Source organism: Falco biarmicus, chromosome 3, assembly GCF_023638135.1.
Source record: "Falco biarmicus isolate bFalBia1 chromosome 3, bFalBia1.pri, whole genome shotgun sequence".
Taxonomy (NCBI): domain Eukaryota; kingdom Metazoa; phylum Chordata; class Aves; order Falconiformes; family Falconidae; genus Falco; species Falco biarmicus.
Window position 1 is genome coordinate 56,915,279 of NC_079290.1, and position 21,923 is coordinate 56,937,201.

At 41.3% G+C, this 21,923-nt stretch overlaps 1 protein-coding gene across 1 annotated transcript in view; it reads left to right on the forward strand.

The window, feature by feature from the left end:
* Window positions 1-16,333, forward strand: part of ABHD3 (abhydrolase domain containing 3, phospholipase) — a 30,163-nt gene extending 13,830 nt beyond the window's left edge. Inside the window, exons 6-9 of the mRNA XM_056330860.1 lie at window positions 4,620-4,793; window positions 5,443-5,491; window positions 5,575-5,740; window positions 14,222-16,333. Coding sequence (XP_056186835.1) covers window positions 4,620-4,793; window positions 5,443-5,491; window positions 5,575-5,740; window positions 14,222-14,400 — 568 coding nt within the window. The 3' untranslated portion in view covers window positions 14,401-16,333. The remainder of the gene's footprint in view (window positions 1-4,619; window positions 4,794-5,442; window positions 5,492-5,574; window positions 5,741-14,221) is intronic.
* The last annotated feature ends 5,590 nt before the right edge of the window (window positions 16,334-21,923 follow it).

Consider the following 21,923-nt stretch of genomic DNA (forward strand, 5'->3'; position numbering starts at 1 on the left):
GTATCTGCCAGCCCATTTCTCCAGCCTGTTGAGGTCCCTCAAGAATGGCAGACATGCCTTCCAGTTCACTAACCACTCCCCACAATCTGACCTGCAAGCTTACTAAGGGTGTGTTCCATTTCATCATCCAGTTAATGAAGACATTACACAGTATTGGCCCCTGAGGAACACTACTAATATCTCATCCAACCACTCCAGTTGGACTTCAAATTCCTGATCACAGCTCTCTGAGCCTAGTGGTTTAGTCAGTTTTCTTTGCACATTGCAGGTCACCTATTCAAACCATGTCCCTCCAGTTTGGCTACATGGAGACCAAGAAAGACCATCAAAAGCCTTGCTGGAGTCAAAATAAGCAACATCCACTCCTTTCCTCTAATCAGCGAAGGCAGTCAGCTCATCATAGAAGACAATCAGGTTGCTCAGGCATGCTTTGTCCTCGGCAAATCCATGCTGGCTGTTATCGGTCACTTTCTTTAACTTTACATGCTTGGAAATGGTTTCCAGAGGATATTTCCAAAGTGCTGAGGTTAGGCTGACTGGCCTGTATTTCTTCCTCCTTGCCATTCCTGTAGATGGGTGCCTTTTTTTGCAGGCATCAGGAATATTCCACAGCTGCTGCAACCTTTCAAAAGTAATAGAGAGCAGTCTCATAATGACATCGGCTGCCTCCCTTTGGAGCTTTGGTGCACCTCACCTGGTCCCATTGACGTGTCTATGCCCAGTTTCCATAACTGGGCCCTAATTTGATCTTCCTCTGCCATGAGTAATACTTCATTCTCCCACACTCTGCCACTAGGCAAAGGGACCTAGTAGGCCTGAGGGCAGGCATCAACAGTAAAGACAGGGAAGAGAGGTAGCCTCTGCTTTTTACAAATCTTTTTTTCACTGGGTTCCCTGCTCTGTTGAGTAGTGGTCCCAGGAGGGATTAAAGACTGGTCAGCCTAACTTCAGTTCTTTGAGAAGATCCTCTGGAAGTCATTCCAAGCGTATGAAGGATAAGAAGGTGACTGGATTCATCAAGGACAAAGCATGCCCAAGTGATCTGATGATGACTATCTTCACTGATGAGGGGAAGGGAGTGGATGTTTTTTCTGAGCCTTTTTTTTGTACCAATGCACTGAGAGAAGCCTTTCTTGTTGTAGAAGCCTTTTTCCTGTTGTCCTGCATAGTTCTGTCCCTTGCTAGTTCTAGCTCCAGCTGAACTGCAGTATTCCTAACTGTATCCCTGCATGCTTGGACAATGACTATTTCTCCCAGGCAGCCCACCCCTCTTCCACCTTCAGGATACTTCCTTCTTGAACTCAAGTTAGGATTTTTTTTGTTCCTCCATGTGGTCTTCTGCCACTGTTGCTCAGCTTCTTTCCTATCACAATGTACCACACTTGTGCTTTATGTTCAGTTATCCTTAAGGTCAAACAGTTTCCCAGACCCCTTTGCCCATCAGGACCATCTTATCATGGGATCCTGCCAACCAGATCCCTGACTAAATTAAAGGCAGCTCTCTCCAGTACTGTAATTTTGCTGCTTACCTTCCCCACTCACTTTTGATCTTAAAAATCCATCATCAAATAATCTCAGCAGCCAAGACTGTTCTGCACCTTCCCATACCTGATGGGTTCTTCCTTACATGTGTGTAGCAGATCCACAGAATATTTTCCCTATTTGGGTCATTGATTGCATATCAAAAGATTGTCCTCAGTACTCCCTAGAAATCTGGTCTGCTTGTGCCTTGCTGTGGCAGGTGGTGTTGGGATAGTTACAGTTCCCTGTGCTCAGTGATTATGAAGCTTCTTTTAGCTGTCCAAAGACTTGGATTCTCTATTTCCTCCTCTTGATCAGGATGTTTATAGCAGACACCTAGTATGATACCCCCTTTGTCAGCCTCCTATCTGATTTCGATGTATTAGCTCTGAATTGGCTTACAACCTGTCCCAGGGAAAAGTTCTGTGCATGTAAATGGATTCTTTGTCTGAAGTGCAAACCCTCCTCCTTGCCTTCAAGGCCTTCATGAAGAGTCTGTTTGCATCCATCATACATAGTCTTGTCTGCCTGCGAGTCCTCCATGTCTCTGTGATAAAATAAACTTGTTCTGTGGCTATGCACAGATTTCTATTCCTATTTTTCCTATGCTGTGTGTTCATGCATGTGCTGGTATGTGAGATGGTCTGCAGTCATGCTGCTTTCTCAGGGAAGTGCGAGACCCTCCCTGATACAGGCTGCCTGGGGAAGTGTTTGAGTCACCATCCCTGGAGGTATTTAACGACTTGTAGATGTGGCATTAGGGAGATGGTTTAGGGGTGGACTTGGTAGTTGGACTCAATGATCTTAAAGGTCTTTCTCAACCTAAATGATTCTATGATTATGCTTCATCAGGGCATGCCAGGCCTTTTCTTCTCTTCAGGCTTTGTTGTCCATCTCTTGACAAACCTCGTTTAAAACTCTTCTTCACAAGGTTAGCAAGTCTGTTGGTTCTTATCTCATTTGGCACACTATCTCTCTGTAGCTCAGACTTGAATGCGAAACGTGAAATAACATGCTCTATTGCAAAAACAGGTTTAATTGGAAATGGTGAAAGCCGAAGAAGCGACTGCAGCAGAGGCTTGTTTCAATGATGAGATGCAGATTTAAAGAACAGTATTTCTTCATGGGTAGGGTCATGTGTGGTGCACAATTACACTAGAACTAAGAGGGCCAGGGTGTGGTAGATGAAGAACCAGCTTTTCAGGGCTGAAGGTGCAGTGGAAGCTAGCTGCTCTGTGGCTGGTACAAAAGACCAGCTCAATTCTTGGTGTCATTTCTGTCCTTGGCTTAAACTAGTTATGGTATACTAAATAGTGGTGAAGTCTGTTGGTGTGGGACACGGGATCTGTGTTGTGTCCTGGCTATCTTGCCACCACCACTGGGCGATTTTAGGCAAGATGTTCCACCATCCTCCTCCAATGTTTTTGAAGTCCTGAATCACAAAGAGAAAGCATATGTTTACTTGTACAGATAACTGGAAGAATCTCTCATCATCCACATGGGACTGTTTCCATGCTTCAGAATTGATTGGAGCACTTGCATGTTTAAAATTAAGCAGGAGCAGAGATCTCACCAGGGGTGTATTGTGAAAATCATCCACTTGTCTTGATCTTAGAATAGTTTCTATTATCTATCCCTTTTCAAAAATTTCTGAATAGCCAGTTAATCTATATAGGACATATTTGCCTAATTAAGAAATATAAACATTCACTTCACAAAGATGTAAATGTAAATGAAAGCCTACTTGTTCTACTGATCTTCAGTATGTATTATTTCGGAAGGGACTTTGTTTTTCAGCATAAAGATTCCTGAACCTTCTCTCTATCACATATGTTCTGTGAATTCCCTTAGAATTGGCTTCTACTACTACCGCAACTTTGTTTTTATTGGTTAATGGTTCAGTGTTTTCACTGTATAGACTGGCAACTCACAGGTTCCTCCTCTTCTGTGGGTGAGAGGGAACACATGCTGCCTAACTCCTACATGTGCCACAGGTGACTCCTCACTGGGTTCAACAGTGTAAGCTGATGGCAGGAGCCCATTCCCAAGTGCTGTTAGCTGTTCTTTTCTTGCTGGTTCCCACCAACTGGCAAGTCTTCGGTAATACCAAAGACTAGTTTCCCTTTTGTACTCTATGATCTGGTAGGTAATGCACAGGGATAGAGTCTCTGTGATGGCAGGCTGGTTCGTGATGTTTTTGCTAAAGGTTGGTGTCTCCTGAAGTATGGTAGATGAAGCCAAGGTGCAGAGTAGTGGTGGCCTAGGGAGCTATATTAAGTTGTAGAACCTGTAATGCTTTGAGTGAAAGGCTTGGTATTAAAGTGGTCATTGCAAATTTGGGGCCACAGGCAGTAAAGTAAAACTTAACAGCTTTTCTGTTAGTATTTTTCTTTTACTCTTTCTGCTATTTTCATTTTTCTAGATTTGAAGGGTCAGGTACTGGGGAACTCTCCCCTCTCCCCCAGGTTGCAGCTGGTCAGAAAGGCAAGAGTGAAGCTGTTTATTTGGCTCATAATTTTGTGTCACTAGTTTTATTTGTTACCCAACATTTCATTCTTTACATGGTTTGTGTTAAAGAACAGCTGTGTTCTCTCATATATGTGAGGTGGGGTAAAATGTATTACCTTCAAATCAAAAGACAGCTTCGTAGTGAGGCAGGCGTGCCAGGGGCAGCTTGTATTTGTCAGGCACACTGATAGATTTATCAGATCAGGAAGACCAAGAGCTTGTAAAATGGTAAAATTTACTAACAACTTGGGAATACCTGTTCCATGAGTAAGATACATTTATTTGACCTTTTCCTCCCTTTTAGTGATATAAATAAGACTAGTACATCTCTATTTATTTCTAAATGCACTCCTACTCACATCCTACACAGCGCACTCAGTTCCTCCCTGACAGTAGAGAGAGAAAGTACACTTCATGAGCCATATGTTGATTACATTGACTACCTTTTAGAAGTATTGGGCACAGCTGTAGGGCTGATACAAGAAACTATTGAAAAACAGTCAAAAAGGTGGCTGATTGTTATATTTGCTTTAAATTGAAGAAAACAATTTGATAGTATATATGTTTCTGTTTTTCATTTCTGTTTGTAGCATGCTTCTTTTAAATTACCTGGGCAAAACTGGCAGAGACACTCCTTTAATGGCAGCTGCAATTTTCTCTGCGGGTTGGAATGTTTTTGAATCTGTAGAATCTCTGGAGAAGCCACTAAACTGGCTTCTTTTCAACTATTACTTGACTACTTGTCTACAATCCTCTATCAGCAGGTGAGTTGCCTTCTGAACTATTTAGCAAGGTGAAAGGATGTTAGCATGAGATCTACAGCAGGTATAATATTGGCAAGATTAATGCTGTAACAACACTTTACGTAGCTGTTCTGTGTGCATTTTCTGTAAGTTTTGAAATCAAAAGAGTCTTTGCAAGAAACACTGTCATCAATGTGACTAAATTTCTCGGCTCCTCAAGGCTCTTGGCACAAGACAAACTCTTGTGTGTTTATGGATTAAGCAAATGGATTTTTAATTTTTTTAGACATGCACATATTGACTTTGAGTATATATGTGTATATACTAATTCTTCTAAGTTGGCATTGACTGCAAAAACATGGAAAGTACTAGTTCATCCTTTGCTTTATAAAATTATTTTTTGTATTCCCAAATATTTAGTTCTCTTATCTTTGGAATCTTTCTCCTGGCTTATCCAGATTTTTACTATGTTGCTGGATGTGCCTGCATATGAATGAACAAGTCTTCTGTTATTGGATTCCAGACAGATTTTTAACGTGACAGAAAATTAAAAACAAGCATGTTCTTGTTAGAGAATTATTTTTATAAATGTATCTGTAAAGCAGAGAACTTCTGCATCTGTTTATATAACAAAAAGCAAGCTCTTCCATTTTTTTCTCTTTCTTTTTAGGCATCGACAAATGTTGGAAAAATTATTTGATATGGATCTGGTGATGAAGGTATGTGGGAATGTTATTTCTGCTTTAGCTGGGTGCTGTTTTCCAAATGCTGACAGTTTCCCTATTTGAATTCTGTACTTCAGGCTAGAACTGTTAGAGAATTTGATAAGCAGTTCACTTCAGTCATGTTTGGCTACCGTACAATTGATGATTACTATGAAGATGCTAGCCCGTGTCGCAAGCTGAAGTCAGTAGGCATTCCAGTGTTATGCCTAAATTCTGTGGACGATGTTTTCTCACCAGGTCATGGTAAGTTTAGGCTTTGAAAAATATATCTATCTGTCTATGCAATCATTAAGACAAACTACATAGGTCTGAGAATGAGCTCAGACCTGTGTGTGGAGGTGTTATGTTACTTGTACATAGGTTCAAAACCTCCAGGAATGGTTCAGTCTTGCAATTTACTTACAGTGTAAAAGACACGTATAAAACAGCCGATGATGCGGAGACCTGATTAGTAGAGAATGCAGAAGCACATAGGGTGGCAATTAGCTATAGTAGAGTCTTTACAGTCAAAAGAAAGAAATATGCATATTTAGGGTGTGAATTATCTCATGGTAAGGAAGATACCAGATGTATTGCCCTCTCAGAAGCATCCATTTCTATTCACCAAGTACAAAGAGAGCCTATAATGAAGAACTTGGATTCAGATGTCTGGATTGTAGACATTCAGGGTTCAATGAAAGTGAAAACAAGTATTTTTTTATTGCCATTCTTCAGTCCCTACAAAGAATGTCTGGGAGTTGCTTGTGTTTCAGATGACCTGAAATCCTCAGCTGTTGATCTCAGTGCCACCTTCAGTGTCTGAAAATTAAGTAAGAAAAATTAAGTAAGAAAAAATGTAAGTTAGCATGTAAGCCAAAATCTAGGGTAAAGGAAGAGCGAGAGTGAAGGTGAGCTGCTGGAAGGAGGCACGTTGGAATCAGTAAGAATCTAACTAGAAGATGAAGCAGCAATGTCAGCTAGTGACAGATAAGGGAAAATGGAGTTTTCAGCCTTTCGCCCTATTTTCTGCCAAATGTGATCATTATGAACATTTTGCTTTTGCTATGAAGTTCAAAACCTGTTGCTGACTGTCTTAAAAAGATATGCTTGTTCCTGCGGTCTGTGTATTGGTTAGTGTCTGAGAAGAGAGGGAGAACAAAAGATAATGTAGAGGAAAACCACTGTGATGAACAGCTGGTTGAGGGGACAGTCTTCACAGTGAACACTTGACATCTTTAAATGTGAAGTTTATACACTCGATTTATTTCAATGAAGTTTTCTTCTGCCACAGCAAGTCAAGTGAGATTCTTGTAGAATGAGTCATGAAACCAAAGCGAGTAGGCAAACAGATTAGAACAACAAACAGAAGAATGGAGGAATTGGAAGAGACTCTGTTTGTGTAGTTTTATCAGTGTGCAGATGTACAACACATACAGAAACATGCACACACTTACATTACTGTTTATAGTTTGAAGACCTGTTAGAGACAAATGTGACATGAAGAAAAAAGGGCTGCTCCAGTCAAGTGCACTAGAGACAGTCTGATTTCTTCTCTTGAACGAAAAGTATCCATGCTATGCATGAACAATATAAAGAGGTGACAGCCACCTAATGTGAGGGGAAAAAACGGTGACTCTGGATAAGCCAAACACTGGTAAAAATTGGTTACACTGGCCAAAACAGAGGCTTAAAAAATTATAAGATCTGGGCAAGCATAGCAAGATTCTTCCAGAATACTGCATGCATCTTTAATAATTTGTGGTTCAGGGACTTTCTGAGACAGAGGTAGTCCCCCTTTGTATTTACTAGCTTCTGTGGGATTTCCCCCCGCCCCTCTCCCCCTTGAAATTGGCTAGTTGCTGGTTTTGTTATAAGCATATAATGTTCTGGAGATGAGACTGGATGGGGCTGTGATCCGAAAATCTGTGTCCAAATATAAAATTTGGCTAGTGATTCTGAAGATAAATTTTTATGGGTCTTATGACCCTGGGGATGACTTTCCCCATAGTACTGCAAGGCGAGTGATCTGTTGTGCCATGTTTCTGCCATTAAGTATCTTAGAGAGGGAACAATGGCTTCACCTCTATGTTTAGATCTAGCTCAGTTTGCGGTTTCTGTTCTAAAGTGAAGTGGTAATTGTGGCAGGAGTAAGCTAGCTAATTAGTGCAAGTAACAACAGCAGTGAAAGGGGCAGTGTCCCTCTCTCCCTGGAGGATTTGTTAACCTTTTCCAGCCTATTATCACTAGGACTGGGACCTTTGTTAGTTAGATTAAAGCTAGTGCAGATACTCCATTCCCTTGTCTCTTCATTTTAGAATATAACCTCCAGCTATCAAGAGCTAAGCATTCACCTTGACCCCATGAAATTCAATCTGAACACAAGAAGACACTTTTTTTACTGTGAGAGTGGTCCAACACTGGCATAGAGGTTGTGGGGTTTCCATCTATGGAGATACTCCAGACCTGACTGGACGCTGTCCTGCGCAACCTGCTCTAGGTAACCCTGCTTAAGCAGTGGGTTTGGACTAGATGATCTCAAAAGCTTTCTTACAGCCTCAACAGTTCTGCGATAGTGTACTTTGGCTAGCCAAAAGATTGAGTCCCCTGGAGTACAGCTGTATCAGATCTCTCCTCCCTCAAAGCTGTTCCTTTTAAAAGAGACACAACTCTTGGTGAGCAGTGGATTATAGGGATGATCTTTTGTGTAAGACTGAGTATCAAACGTGTTGTTGAATGCCTTAGAAGTCTTGCAGTCTGGAGGGAGGTGAGGCATTTCTGAAATAAGAAGTGTTAAGAGTCTGTTTTAATGACTGTCCATCCTCTCCTGAACTCTGACCTTAACCAGCCTTTCTCCATGAAAATGTTTGGGTGGTTAGGCATTCATTTCTTCCTTGTTCACAGAGTTAATGCTGTCGGCTGTAAATAGTCATCCTTGTGGTGCCAAGTTTACCTTAGAAAGGGCCACCAGGAAAGTGTTGATTACAGTTAATAGCATGACTCTGTTACGTGTGTCTACCCTTGGCTCCTTTTTCATTTGTGCTATGCACCCTCAGTGTGAAACGTGCTGGCAGGAGACACAGGGCACCCTGATTAGCAGCTTAGAAATTATGGCTGCTGCCATCAGTTACTGGAGTTCATTCATCTCGACACTTTTGCAGGCTGTTTGACGTTAGCAAACATAAAAGACTGGTGTTACTCTGGGAGGTGACTTTATTCTGGCAACTGGCTTGTTTTTTCTGACTTAAAAGTGTGCGGACACATGTAAACCTGTGGCAACCACAGGCAGTTTCCGTTTACAACTGTATAAAGGATTCAAAGCCACAAAATTTCTTCTTATTGAGACCCCAGCCTTCTATTGACTTTGGGGACTGGTTATTTCATGCCTCATTCCTCCCAGGAATGCCTACCAGCTTTTAGGCTACCTTCCACCTCTGTTGTAGATAGCTGTAGTTTCCAACAGCTGGGAAGCAGGCCTAGCAAACTCATTAGGGAGAAAGCTGTGCCAGAATTCTGTTCCATGTAAATATCCTTTATAAAGCCAGCCACATCTAACCTGCTCTAACAAAGCTTGGGGGATACAAACCCAAGTCTGCTTTGTCACTACACAATATGGACCTAAAAAGAGACTTCCCTTAAAAAGTGCAGATGGGTGCCTTTTACTCTGCTGCCTCTTACTACCTGATCATTTCTTCTCATGTAGCTTTTTAGTAAACTTTGTACTTCCCAGCAAGTATTTTTGAATATGTTGTGAAAACGTGCCCTTTGGTCTCAATTCAGTATTAGGAAGAAACAATTCATTTGCAGCCCTTCCTTAATGTTGCTGTTTAAAGTTCATGGAGCTTGGCAGCCAATGTATCTGTAGTTTAACTCAGGAATGCAGTTCTCACATTGCGTAATGCTAACAAATGCTTTCTTCATTGCATGACACTTCTCTCACCATAACTACTTTAAATAAACCATTGCTTCAGGAAAGTCAAGCCCCGTTATTTTCTGTGAAAAATAAATCAAGATGGAGTGATAGCATTCATTATCAGTGTCACGTTTAACTTTTCATCTGAAGTGGCATTTTTTTCCTTAGAGACTTTAAGCTGCGTATTAGGCATCTGACTTAAATTTCATTTTACTAATGCTTAGCTAATTGCCACTGGTGAGCGTTGTGCCCGAGCTGAAAGCCTGTACTTGATGCAAAGTACCATGCCAGCTCCCTCCCGATCCACTGTGCCAAGTAAGTGCACGTCTGAGGCTCAGTTACACTTTTTCTTGAACTCTCTGAAGCTTTTCTGTCCCTCTAAATCAAACTTGGAGTAAATGCTCTTAGGTGTTATTTTGCATTCTATTATGTAAACAGCACAGTTGAGTGAAGTTGTCTGGAGAGACCAAATGGCCAGACAATGGCCAGACATATAACAATTAGGGAAAGAGTTTAAGGAACCAGGAGAAGTCAACCAAACAATGGAACAGCAGGTCTGGTAGTAGTGACTTATTTAAGTCAGTGCTACTTCACATGTATGTTCTTCTACTGTTCTTTTTTTAAAAATACTTTCCGCAAAGAATGTACAACAAATTGATTTTGAATGAGGTAATTGTGCACATGTATATTTACACTGTGGTTCTGCAATCCCAAGTAACAGGTCTGTGCCTGCTGGATCAAACAGCAGAACAGATTTTGGTTAGTAGAAAGAGAAGTACAAGGACACCTGTGTACAAAAATGAACAGTAGTATCTTTTAACATGCCATCCTGTATCCTAGGGTGCATCACATCCAGTGCTGCATTTGTCTGCCCTTTACTTTGCAGAGTATGTTCTGTTGCATTGTGGTTTTATTTGTGAATGGCTAACAGTCCCTAGAAACAGCCCTGAGAGAAGTACCACACCACTCCAAGCATAATTTGCATTTTGGCTCTGGAGACCAACACAACATATTCAATTCTCTCCTGAGAAGCTGCAGAGCAAGAAACTCTGCTGGGGAGGGGTCATATGAATGGTGACCTGACTGTATCAAGACTGACTGTGCCAAGGGCAGGCTCTCCTGTTCACCACAGGGGAGGGAAGAGCAGAGAGGGAACAGCCGGTCAGGCTTGGCACCTACTAAAAATCCTCACTGCATATGGAAGCAAATGACTGCATATTCAGCAGTGCTACAGCTTGTGATAACAGTGATAATCTGTGGCAGGATTCTGCTGTAAACACATGCTAATTAGAAGAGAGAGAACTTCAGTACGGGAAGATGACATTCGTAAAGACCTGTGTGTGGCTCACACCTTGACCAGGCACAGAAGATAACCAGCATCCTAGCAGGGGTAGCCTTCTAGGAGAGAGCTGCTTTAGCTGTTTGGAGGCAGGCATAGTATTGCCAGTCAGTTTGGGAATGAATAACCACCAGCAAACTGATTTGGGAGCTATCGTTATTCTTGGCAACCTCTGAATGACAGGTATGCAGAGGTCACAGTGAGCTTTGCCTGTAAGGCCTTCCTCAGCTGGGTTGGCACAGTAGAGGAGACATTTATTGTCATCTCCCTTCCACACACCCAGCAAAGAAGTTTCTTATCAGGAAAGGCTATTTCTCTTTAAGCTTTGACACTAGTCTGACAAAGTGAATGACCTTTGGTTTTGCACAATCTTAGCTAGTGAAAAGGTGTGTTCAGGCCAGTACACAGCCGATCCTGAACCCATTAGGATGGATGGAGTTCTCATGTTCTCTCTGGTTCTTGGAGATCAACTCTGCCTCCCCTCATGCACTCCTCCCCATACCCTTGTGTATAAGCCTGTTCATTAAGTCTCCTCAGTGACCAGGAAGACAGCTGCAGAATGGCTGTGGAAAGCACGATTCATTGCCTGAAGCAGTAATGGGGGCCTTGGGCTTGAGTCAGATCCCCACTTCCCTGTCGGGATACTGTTTAACATGGCCCACATGCTACTAGAGGGAAGATGAGCAGATCGCTTGGTACAGATAAGTGGGCAAATTCCCATGCAGTTGGCAGAAGCTGACATGAATCGTAGCCACTGTGTTTATACATGGCGATGTGTTCATCCACAGAATCCAAGGGAGCCAGATCAGAGATTGCTGGGCAGATTAACTCAGGCAAAACTCCAGATGAGTGCTTGCTTAGACTGGAATCTGAAAGTTATGCATGTGTTGGATTGCAAGAAATAACACATTGTTTTCTGCATCTCTTGTTTTCAGCCTGTGCTATTCCCCAATCCAGGCTGTCAGGCTCTAGGTTTTTATTTCATTGACTTTTCTTTTTAGTCTTGCCTCAGTAATTGCTTTAAAAAGCCCAGTTGCTGTATAGTATTTTCAATTTTCAGCTGAACAAAGGAAAAGTCAATGATTTCTTGTAGAAACAGAGAGAAGCACAGTTTCTTCTACTTATTAAAGAATCAGTATCACCTACTAAATGCTGAAATCTATAAACTACTTAGATGCGTGCAATTTTGAAAGGAGGGAAAGAGTGGAAGAAATTAATAGCGCTGAGTAGCAAAGAATCTCATGTACTCTGCAAGAGAATGCCCGTTGCTCTCCAGAGCTCAGTCTGTGCTCCGTTCAGGGCACAGTCAAGTACCTCATGTTATGGGCAGGAACCTCATAACACAACATTCATAAAAGCCACTAACCCCACTATGGATATGGTTGGTTTAGCATCCAGGCTGTGGCCCTGGAGTTGAACAGAGCATGTCGTTCCAGACACTGCTAGTAAGGACCTCTGAGGTGCAGATTGCTCCCCTGACTTGGCAGGTCCAGTGCTTCTGCCCTGATCTATTTTAAGTTGTGCATCTGTTCACTACAGTCGTTGTGTTCAAGATCTCTTGTGACTCGCTCTGGCTGGGTGTCTGTCTTTGGCTAAGGAATGGATGCCATGTTGTTACTCTAGCTGCTGAAAACTAAGGCAAATCGGCATCTGAAGCACACAGCAGTAAGTCTGCCAGCATCCAAATGAAAGTAAGGAACTTGCCTATAAAGAAGGTAGTGATATGCAGGGATAGTGACTCTTCAAGGAAAATGGCCTTTGAGATAGCAGATGTATAAAGGAAAGCAGATGCCTAGAAATAGGAGTGGGTGGAGGGTGTCTCTGAGGGAAGTTCTATGAGAAAAGGATGTGGACAACTGATGCCCCCCAAAAGTGAACCTGATTAAAAATCTCTGTTCAAAAATACCTTAAAATACATGAGGCAGCAATAGAAATGCTGCGAATAACTCGCTGCTTTGTGTTGTAGTGCCAAGGTACTTGTCCTTTAGTAGTGTATGACTTAAAATCAGATTTATTTTCTTGTGGAATCATAACCCTTTTTTAGACAATACAGTGAAATTCCTTCTACTCCCTTCTGTCTGGACAAAGCATGTCTTCTTTTGCTGTTGTTTTTTGTGTCAATCCTGAATAATCAAAAAATCTGTATGATCTTTATTTTTTTCCCTTACATGAAGTTTATTGTTTGGAAACTGGAACTTTGAAAGGCATTCTTTACTGAAATGTATTGAGATATCTGCTTGTTCAGGAGAATATTCATCATACTTAAAACTTCTGAGGAATTTGCTTAAATAACTTAATTTTTATATCAAGAGCATAAACACCACAGCTCTGTAAAGCTCCAGTGTTGCGTCAGCCAGTTCATAGGATCATAGGGTCACCTCATCACGCTGCAATAGCATTTGTAAAGTCATATGGTTTCTCTGTTGTCGGTCTGCACTGACTTTTATTTTCTTTCACAAAGGGAACTGCCCAGGTGATAGCATTGATTAAGCCACACATCCATGCATGTTCAAAATAAGCTGCACTGAAGTCTCCCCTCCTGCACGTGTCAAGATCAGCACATAGCTCAGGTGGAGTTCACCGATGACTTTAAGCTAACTGTAGGCTGTCACTGAAAGGGCCACCTCACTGCAGTCCTTATCTGACTGTGCCTGCCACCGTCCCCTTATTGGCATTAACGGGGTGAACCAGATCAGGGAGCTGATCCAGCTGAAAGAAAAATCCTTGTAGTAGCTAGTCTAATAATCTAAATTCTAAATTAAATCATTTGCTAGCAGTCACTACTCAGTAGAGAACCACTAACCTACCGGGTGACATGGAGCAGCTTTCTGTGTCCGTGTGCAGTTGCGTGCTCTTTCTCTGTTTACCTTGGGTATTTAGGTTATGAGTTCCTCAGGGCAAGAACTGTTTCCCAGTGTGTTTGCATGGTGGGGTCTAAACATGCACCTGTAAATGTAAAAACCTGGCAAATCAGATATACTAATGATAAGTCAGGATAATCTTTAATATTAGCTGATGGGGTATCTTACAGACAAAATCTTACCATGACATTAAGGGGTTTGTGTTTGGAGTCTCCTACAAAGCGAATGGGATTCACAGTTAAGGTCCTAGTTCCTGAGCTTTTCCAAAGTTGAGCATTGCAACACAGGTTAAAAACTATAGGCTTGATTGTCCTTTCACTTACACTGTTTATACCAAATCATAAGTATGTGTTAATATGGGTGCTGTTCCATCAGTGGGACTGAAAGAAATATGAAGTTGAAACTTGTACAGCAGCCAGAAAAAAACCCCCATACAGATAAGGTGAGTTAATAATGAAGAGAGAAATGGCTTTTAACACAGCTATGGCTCTACATCTTGCGGTACATTTAAGCTTGTGTTAATGTTGTGCATATTTATTCATATATAATACGAAAAACATTTAAGAGAAGGTATTCAGTGGCTGGCATTTCATGGAAGGATAAGGACTTAAAACTTTTTTCCCCTCCCCTTTTAGCTATACCAGTAGAAACTGCCAAACAAAATGCAAACGTTGCTTTGGTTCTGACTTCGTGTGGAGGCCATATTGGTTTTCTGGAAGGAATATGGCCAAGGAAGTGCACTTACATGGACAGAGTCTTCAAGCAGTTTGTGCAAGCTATGTTTGAGCATGGAAATAAAATCTATAGCATGTAGCTTTGGACCACTGTTATAGGACAGTGGCACATTCTGACAAGGGCAGTTAAGCTTCATGCACAAATTTTAACTCCTATAAGCCAGCAAATGGATGAAGTCCATTACTACATGCAAAAATATTTTTGCCTAAGATTTTGTAGCAAGACACTAAATATTATGTTGTCACTTTTATATTTATTTTTAATATGCCTTACTAAGAATGACCTTAAATGAAACAACATTCTGCATACATCAAATTGCACTTAACCAAAACCATCAAGTAGGCAGATTATAATTCCTCAGGATTTTAATTTAAACCAGTACACATTTAAGAAACTTAATCTAGATGGCTTTTAATATTAGAATGGCAACACTCAAAATAGCATATATTATGCTGTCACACACAATACAAGTTGGCCCATTCCTTAGGGCACTGATGGTGAAAAAGAAAACAAAAGGAGGAGGGAACACAAACACTGTTTCTTCAAGTAAGTCCAAATTTCAGCATGTTATTCTATAGCATTAGATTGATACCTGCTTTTGCTGTTCTACCCTGAGAGTATTCAGATTTAGGGCTAGTTATTGTTTTTTAAACTATGTCAATGCCATAATTGTCTTACATTATTATTTTTTAAAGAGCTAATTTATAGTGTTTACATGTAACCAAAATATTCCTTTAAAACAGTACTGTAATAATTTATGTAATTAAAAGACATCTTGCATTTCAAAGTTCATGTAAAGCTGAGTGTTGTCACGTATGTAATACATATTTCATATAACTGGTAAATTCCATGATTTTGTCTGTTATGTTTATACTACCCTGCAAGACCATTTCAGTTCTAAAGAATAAATATTAGAACATCAGCAATTATGATATAATCTGCTTTAAATTAAAAAAAAAATCCAAACCCTTTGTCTCTGCTATTGTTTCAGATAATTTCTAAAAAGAATATAACAAACTGTTTAAAGAAAGCTGGGATCTGGGATGGGGGTCAAAGTCCCATCCCTCTGATTTATTTGATCATTTGTCAGCACTTCAGTAATAAGTGGTCAAATCATTAAAGCCTTTGCAAAGTGATTTCTGCCGTAGTGGCTTAGAGTTTGTGAGGCTGACTGAGGCGTCACTGTTCTCCTCAGCCCTGAAACAGAGCGAGAGCCAATGTAGACCTTTGAGGAAAAAAAGGCAGTTGGACAGAATGTATTCTGAAACTGCTGGGAAGTCCTAATTTAGGGCATAGTGAAATTAAAAAAAGAAGGCTTTTAAGCAGCTTCTGGGGAGCTCCCACCTCGTGCTGATCACAGATTTGAGCCCAGCCACACAAGATAAGCCAGTAAAGATGCCTTTGTATTTTTATTTTTATCTTTATCTTTTGAGTGGGGTCAGTACAAGAAGAAAACACGGATAAAAAAGCAAGTCAGGTCTTTTGTCTCAAGCAGTACGTGAACAGTCCTCTTGCAAGGCATGTTTCCTAGTAACAGCAAAGGAAGAACAAAAATACTTTCTGTCTTTAGAAAAAGAAATTGGGACATGCTATACGAAAGCTAGTTTTGAAAGGTGGAAGGTTAAATTAGAAAATTAAAAAGTGCTTTCAAGTTCTGACTTTTCAGACAAGGATTGGCCTGTGCCCAAATAACAAAGTCCAACTTATTTTTTTCTCTAGTAAGGAATATGAGAGAAGTGTCTTGTAAAAGCAAAATGACATTTTGTGCATGTTACTACAATACATGAAATCAGTGTATTAGTAGGGTGCCTTATTTATTCTTACATTCATTTTCAGGTTTTATGTTTATATAAAAACAATGAGCAATAAGCAGTGTATTCAGCATTATATTTGTAAAATTGTTTGGGTACAGTACTGTTCAAAACTCAGCATCAAGTATTAATAAAAATAAAACCACTTACATTAAAAGCACACCTTACTATTTCAATAAAAGTAACATGATTAATGGCAGAGTTTCTGTCTCTTTGCACTGTCTTATTTCATTTAGGTCCAATCCCATATACAAATCTCCACAAGACATTTCTCTTTAAAGCTACATCTAGCAAATCTGTAAAGTTTTCCTTTTTTCCCAAATGTAGAATGTTTTTCCTTACACCTCATTAGGGAGAATGCATCGTACAAAGCACAGCATGCAAAGTGGCAACAATCAAATTTTACTGTGGATATCTTCAAGTTTTGCCAGTCAGATTTTCTGAAACATAGAATACAGACACTCACCTCAGTTCTTGCAGGGGACACAAGCTAGCAACAAGTGCCGTAAACATTTTTGCTATGTCTTAATTGTACACAGAATTTCACCAGTGAGCTGAAATCCAGAATGTGCCATCTAGTCAAAACAGCATGAACTCATAGGGTCTTTATTTGGTTTTTCATGCGATCTGAGTATCCAGACAGCAACAGGGATATGAAATGTTGGAGGTGGGAGAAAATTGTTAGTTATCAATGTACCCATTACTGGAAAGATGGAGTATAATGAAAGTGAAACTCCAAGTCACAAAGGTTGCAGACACTTCTTAAAGAAAACTTTCTTCCTAGTTCAGAATCATTTAGTAGTTAAAGCTGGAAGGGACCTCTAGAGATTGTTTAGTCCAGTCCCCTTGCGCAAAACAGTCCATGTTACATACATGCTTCAGAACATCCGTCTCTTCTCAATTTGCTCTTGGAAGTCGATGCAAAGTATTGTTCTTTTTATCTGTGATCAGTCACATTTTTATCCATTTTTATCAGTCGCCCAAGAGCCATCCATGACCTTAACTGTATTAGTACCAGATCATAAAGACCAAGATTTTAAAGTGTAATTTATTATGTCCACTCTTGGAAAATAGACTTAGAAAACCTGAAAAATTCAAATAGAAAAACATGGCTCTATGAATGCAGAGAAACTAACCCATGGTCTATATCTCATACTGCGTAGAAGAAGGATTAATGCTGTTTTTAGAAACCAAGACATATAACAGCACAGTTTACAAAACAGCAGAATGGGTTAGGGGGAACAGTCTACAACTCTAGAGGAGCTGGTGTCAAGAAAATGTCAATTAAGCGATGGTGACTCCAGGCAGGTCAAAGTGGTAGGTCCTGTCAATGCGGCACTGAGTATCGTGCTTCAGACATCAACATGCTGACTGTTACAGAGTGCAATCGCTCCGAGGCCTAGAGTGACCATTACACAGATTGGAAAATGACTTGATTTTCAAGAATTACTCCCTAGATGTGGTTTAGGAAGCTGCTCCTTACCTCCTCCCTGCTGCAAGTTGCCATTTCTAACTGAGATCTAGTAGTCAACTGTTTCAGCCTTTCAGGTCAACAGAATGGAGCAGCTTGCTTATCTCAGCCATTCCCACATGCTTTTTGGGAACATTCCAGACAATGACCACCTTCCCTTTTTCTGTAATTGTCTGGACCCCTATGCATCACTCACATACATATGTCCGCTGTCTGGCCTGGTCCCAAGTCTCTGCAAACCAACTGCCAGCCTTCCCTCCAGATGTAGCTATCTACAGTCTTTTCTATCCCTGCTCCCCCCCCCCCCCCCCAAAAAAAAGTATCTCACGTTCAGCACATACACAAAATGGACAAGTCCCAGCCCAGTTTTTTTCCTGCCTCCCTGCAAAAAGAAAAAGACAAAAACAAAGCAAGAAAACTGACTCCAATCCCCCTCCACACACCCATTTTCAACACAGGCCCTCTGCTTTCTTAGCTAGACCCCTGTAAAGCTCTTCAGCTCCAGGCAGTCAGGGCACCCTCCAGTCCCCACTGTCCCATGTGCCACCTACACAGGAATTTCATAGGGGAACTGTCTCTTTCACCTACAACTCCTATAGCAACCTGGCTTGTGCCAATGACTCAGACTTGCCAGGAAGAGGACTTCTAGCTCTGCACATTGTACTCATGAGCAAGCACACTGTGCTCTTCCCAGGTTGCTTCAGCTCTATTGTGCCATCGCCCTGAAAAACAAACAAACAAACAACCCACAAACCAGAAACGTTAATTCCTGGAGTCACTGAGTGGCCATCTCGCACAGGCACCCTTCAGCCTGAGTCATGTACTGTGGTTCTTGTCCCAGGATGCTAGCTGGTCAAAAAGAGCCTTAGAATGCTCCAAGCAATGAAGAAGAAAGAGGATGGTATCAAAAAGCCCAAGAGAATCTCCCTGGGGGCTTGCCACACACCACCAGCATACATGCCGGATCCTACTATAGGCTAGCGGTGCTTTTTACCAGCCAACAAAATAACTCCTGCAAGCAGATCGGCTGTAGAATACCCCAGCCATGGGGTTTTTCTTAATTTTCATTCCGACATCAGAAAATGAAAAATCTGGCAACTGCACCAGCTGCCGTAGCAGCCAGGAGTTCTTCATTGGCAAACATCTCTTCCTCTAAGGGATCCAATTTTCCTGTCTCTTTCTTTCTACTAGACACAAAAATCAGCCTCTCCCTTCCTCCTGAATGAGGGTAGAGGGGCTTTTTGAATTTGCTGAATGGATGAAAATAAGGGCCCTATGCTGCTGCTTAGCTGCTCCTCCAGTTCCTTAAGGGATCTACATATGTAGTGATCAGAAAAAAAAAACCATTAGATTAAATCATCTTCACACGTGGCCTTTGCTAACCTGTCTGAGGCATTCTTCTGCTGCACCAGGAGCGCTTATGGGGTTAATTACAGCTGAGAAGTTTAAGCAGCTGCTGCCCCTCGGTTGGCTGTCTCCGGGGCCTTGCTCAGATGGGAAGTCTGATAAGCAGCAGGGCAGGTTGGGAGCGTGTTAGCAAGTCAAATGGGGCTGCTAGAGCTCTGCGCTAGGGCTGCTGCGACTGAGCCTGGGATTAAGGGCTCAGTCCTCTAACTGTGTAGCCCTGCCCTAAGGCTGCAGTTTCGCAAGCCGCTATCAGCTTTAACGGCTCCCTCGTGCCCCAAGGGCAAGGCTTCTCTTCCTCCTTCCCTACCTTTCTTACCCTCCCTGATTCCAGTCAGATGGTCCTCACCCTTTCTTGCCCTAACAAAATATGATCCGGTTTTGCCAGTGGGTTAATGTTTTGCTATCTCAGGAAGTTATATTTTCTTGTGTACGGGGGGGCTCTCAGGTGCTAGATGGAGGGTGGCATGAGGTAAGGAGTTGGAGCATGCTGCTGAGAGTGAGGAAAGAAAGTGGAGAGAACAGTGGGAGAGGCTTCCCCTTTTTGGTGACAGTCAGCTGTTCCACAGGACGGTTGCATCTCCCGAAGCTGTAGCCCGACAGGGCACTCTCCGCAATTAGTGGGATAATCCATGTATCAGCTGAATTATTACTCCTGTGAAAACAAGGCCTACCTAGAAGCAAGTCATTTTTCACTTAGCTGCAGATGAGGCACTCCAGCAGTATTACAGCAGTGGTAAACAAGGCTAAATAAACATCAAATCTTTTGAGGGTTAAATCTGTCCTATCCACTTACTCCACCTATGTGAAAGCAGTTCCTCCTCCCTCCTCAGGTCCTCTAGTTCTAGGTCCACCAAATCTGTGCCTGAGCACTCCTGTTCATACCACAGCTTCTGAGGAGAGTAAATTCCTGTAGTTTGTGTCTGTTCTTTCAGCATTGACATTTGCTAGGAAGTTCAAATTAGCATCAGTGCTTCAAAATGCTGCCACCTTCTGTGGAAAACTAGAAATTTACCCATATTCTTCTATTGTATGAATTGAGTTTTTTCTAACTTTTGGAATTTAATGATTTTTAAGAATGTCTGCTTCTTTACTACTCCCCTACTGTACAGCAAATTACTATTCCACGGAAGGATGTGAGAAAATCTAGCTCTTCTTGCTTCGTGCTACTAAGAGGGATGGGAAAACATCATGTTAAATATACAAAGTTAGTGATAACATAAAGCAGTGCTTTTATCATCCTCCAGGAAATTTACAGGCAACCCAGTGATTAAAATATCCTTCATCTGGGAAGTATTCTGTAGGTTACTGTAGGAAAAGAGAAGACCACATGTTGTGCATTCATTGTAAAGTCACAGCAGATTATCATGCATTAAAGAGGAGCTGTTATAAGGAGTTATAAATAACATCTCCTATCGCTTTTGAAAAACTGCAGCTGCTGAAAATTTCCATTTGTCTACGACAAACTGTGCTTCAATAAAGTGTGTTCAGAAAGAGGACTTGCCAAGGAAGGCAGTTCCTTGTTTCAGTTAATAAAGAGGCAAAAAACTTTACAGGCAGAACAAATTATCTCCAGGTAATTTGATCTATATGTAAAATCTTTTATGCTATTCAGCAACTTGACTGCAATTTCCAACAATTAATCCCATAAATGTAATAGATATAGAAATCAATAAAAAGTTTGGAAGATTTTTAAAAAGACCTAAAAATATTATTATAAAAATCAAAATAACCACTTTTTAAATACTTCAAACATTAACAAAAGAATATTTGCGGAATGTCTACACTGTGTAGCTTCCGAGTACTAAAATATTTGTGTGGTCTCTGTCTGTTAATCAGCAAACTGTATAGGAAATCAAAAATCTCTGAGAGAAACCCTGTCAAGTGTTCAAAAATGCATTAAAAAACTTTTCTTCTAATTTCTTTTGCAGTTATTTATTCGTTGGCTGATGCCAAGGTCCATCACACTGTTCTTCAGTCATTCTGATACAGTGATGTATGCAAATCACTATGTAAATTTGATCAAATAAACTGAGACTGTGTCTATATTGGCAAGTAGAACACATCAATAGGCCTGGATACGGACAGCAAAGCTGCTTTATGTTGAGATCCCGATACACATACTATATGCATTTTAGGTACGACATAGTTCAGGTTAGCCCTAGGTTAGTGGGTTGGATGGGGGTATCTATATCAGTATTCTAGTTAGGATCAGCAGTGCACTTTTGAAGGAAACCAGATCGCTCACACTTGTCGCGTAGGGTCTTGGAGTGCGCGTAATAGATTCCTTTTGAAGGAAACCAAACCAACAGATACATGCCCAGAACATATCCAATGTGTTCCAACCCTAGTGGTCACTGCATCCACAGGCCTTGACTAAAACTGGTCTGGACTGGCACATTAGTGGTATGGACGTCAGATCCTCAGCTGCCCTTCTTTTGCTTTTGAACTTCTCTTACTTGCCAACATAGAGATAGGCTTGGAACTGGAAACATCCTGAGGCAATACAGCCACAACATAAGGTTAGATGAAGTACAAATCCATTATCCAGTGTAGCAAGGACTGAAATATCCCGGACGACAGAAGAAAAAATCACAAACACACGGTTGTGCAATAAGAATGAGCTGTGAAACAGAACAGAACACAACTTTTAAGATAGCTCGCCCGCATCTGCGGGGTTATTAGCGAACCTAGGAAAGCCGACATCACTGGACTCAAGCAGTTTGCTGAGCAAACTCATTGCTCTGCAGAGTAGACTCTGCACAGGACTAGGGCGCATCTCACTCTTCAGTCTCCGAGGCACAGACAAGTGTCTGTCCTGCTTTTACGCTCAAGTGACTATCCACTAGCACAATGCTGCACCTGCGTTAGGGAGACTGCTGTCTGTGCACCTAAAGCAAAACTGATCAGCAGGGA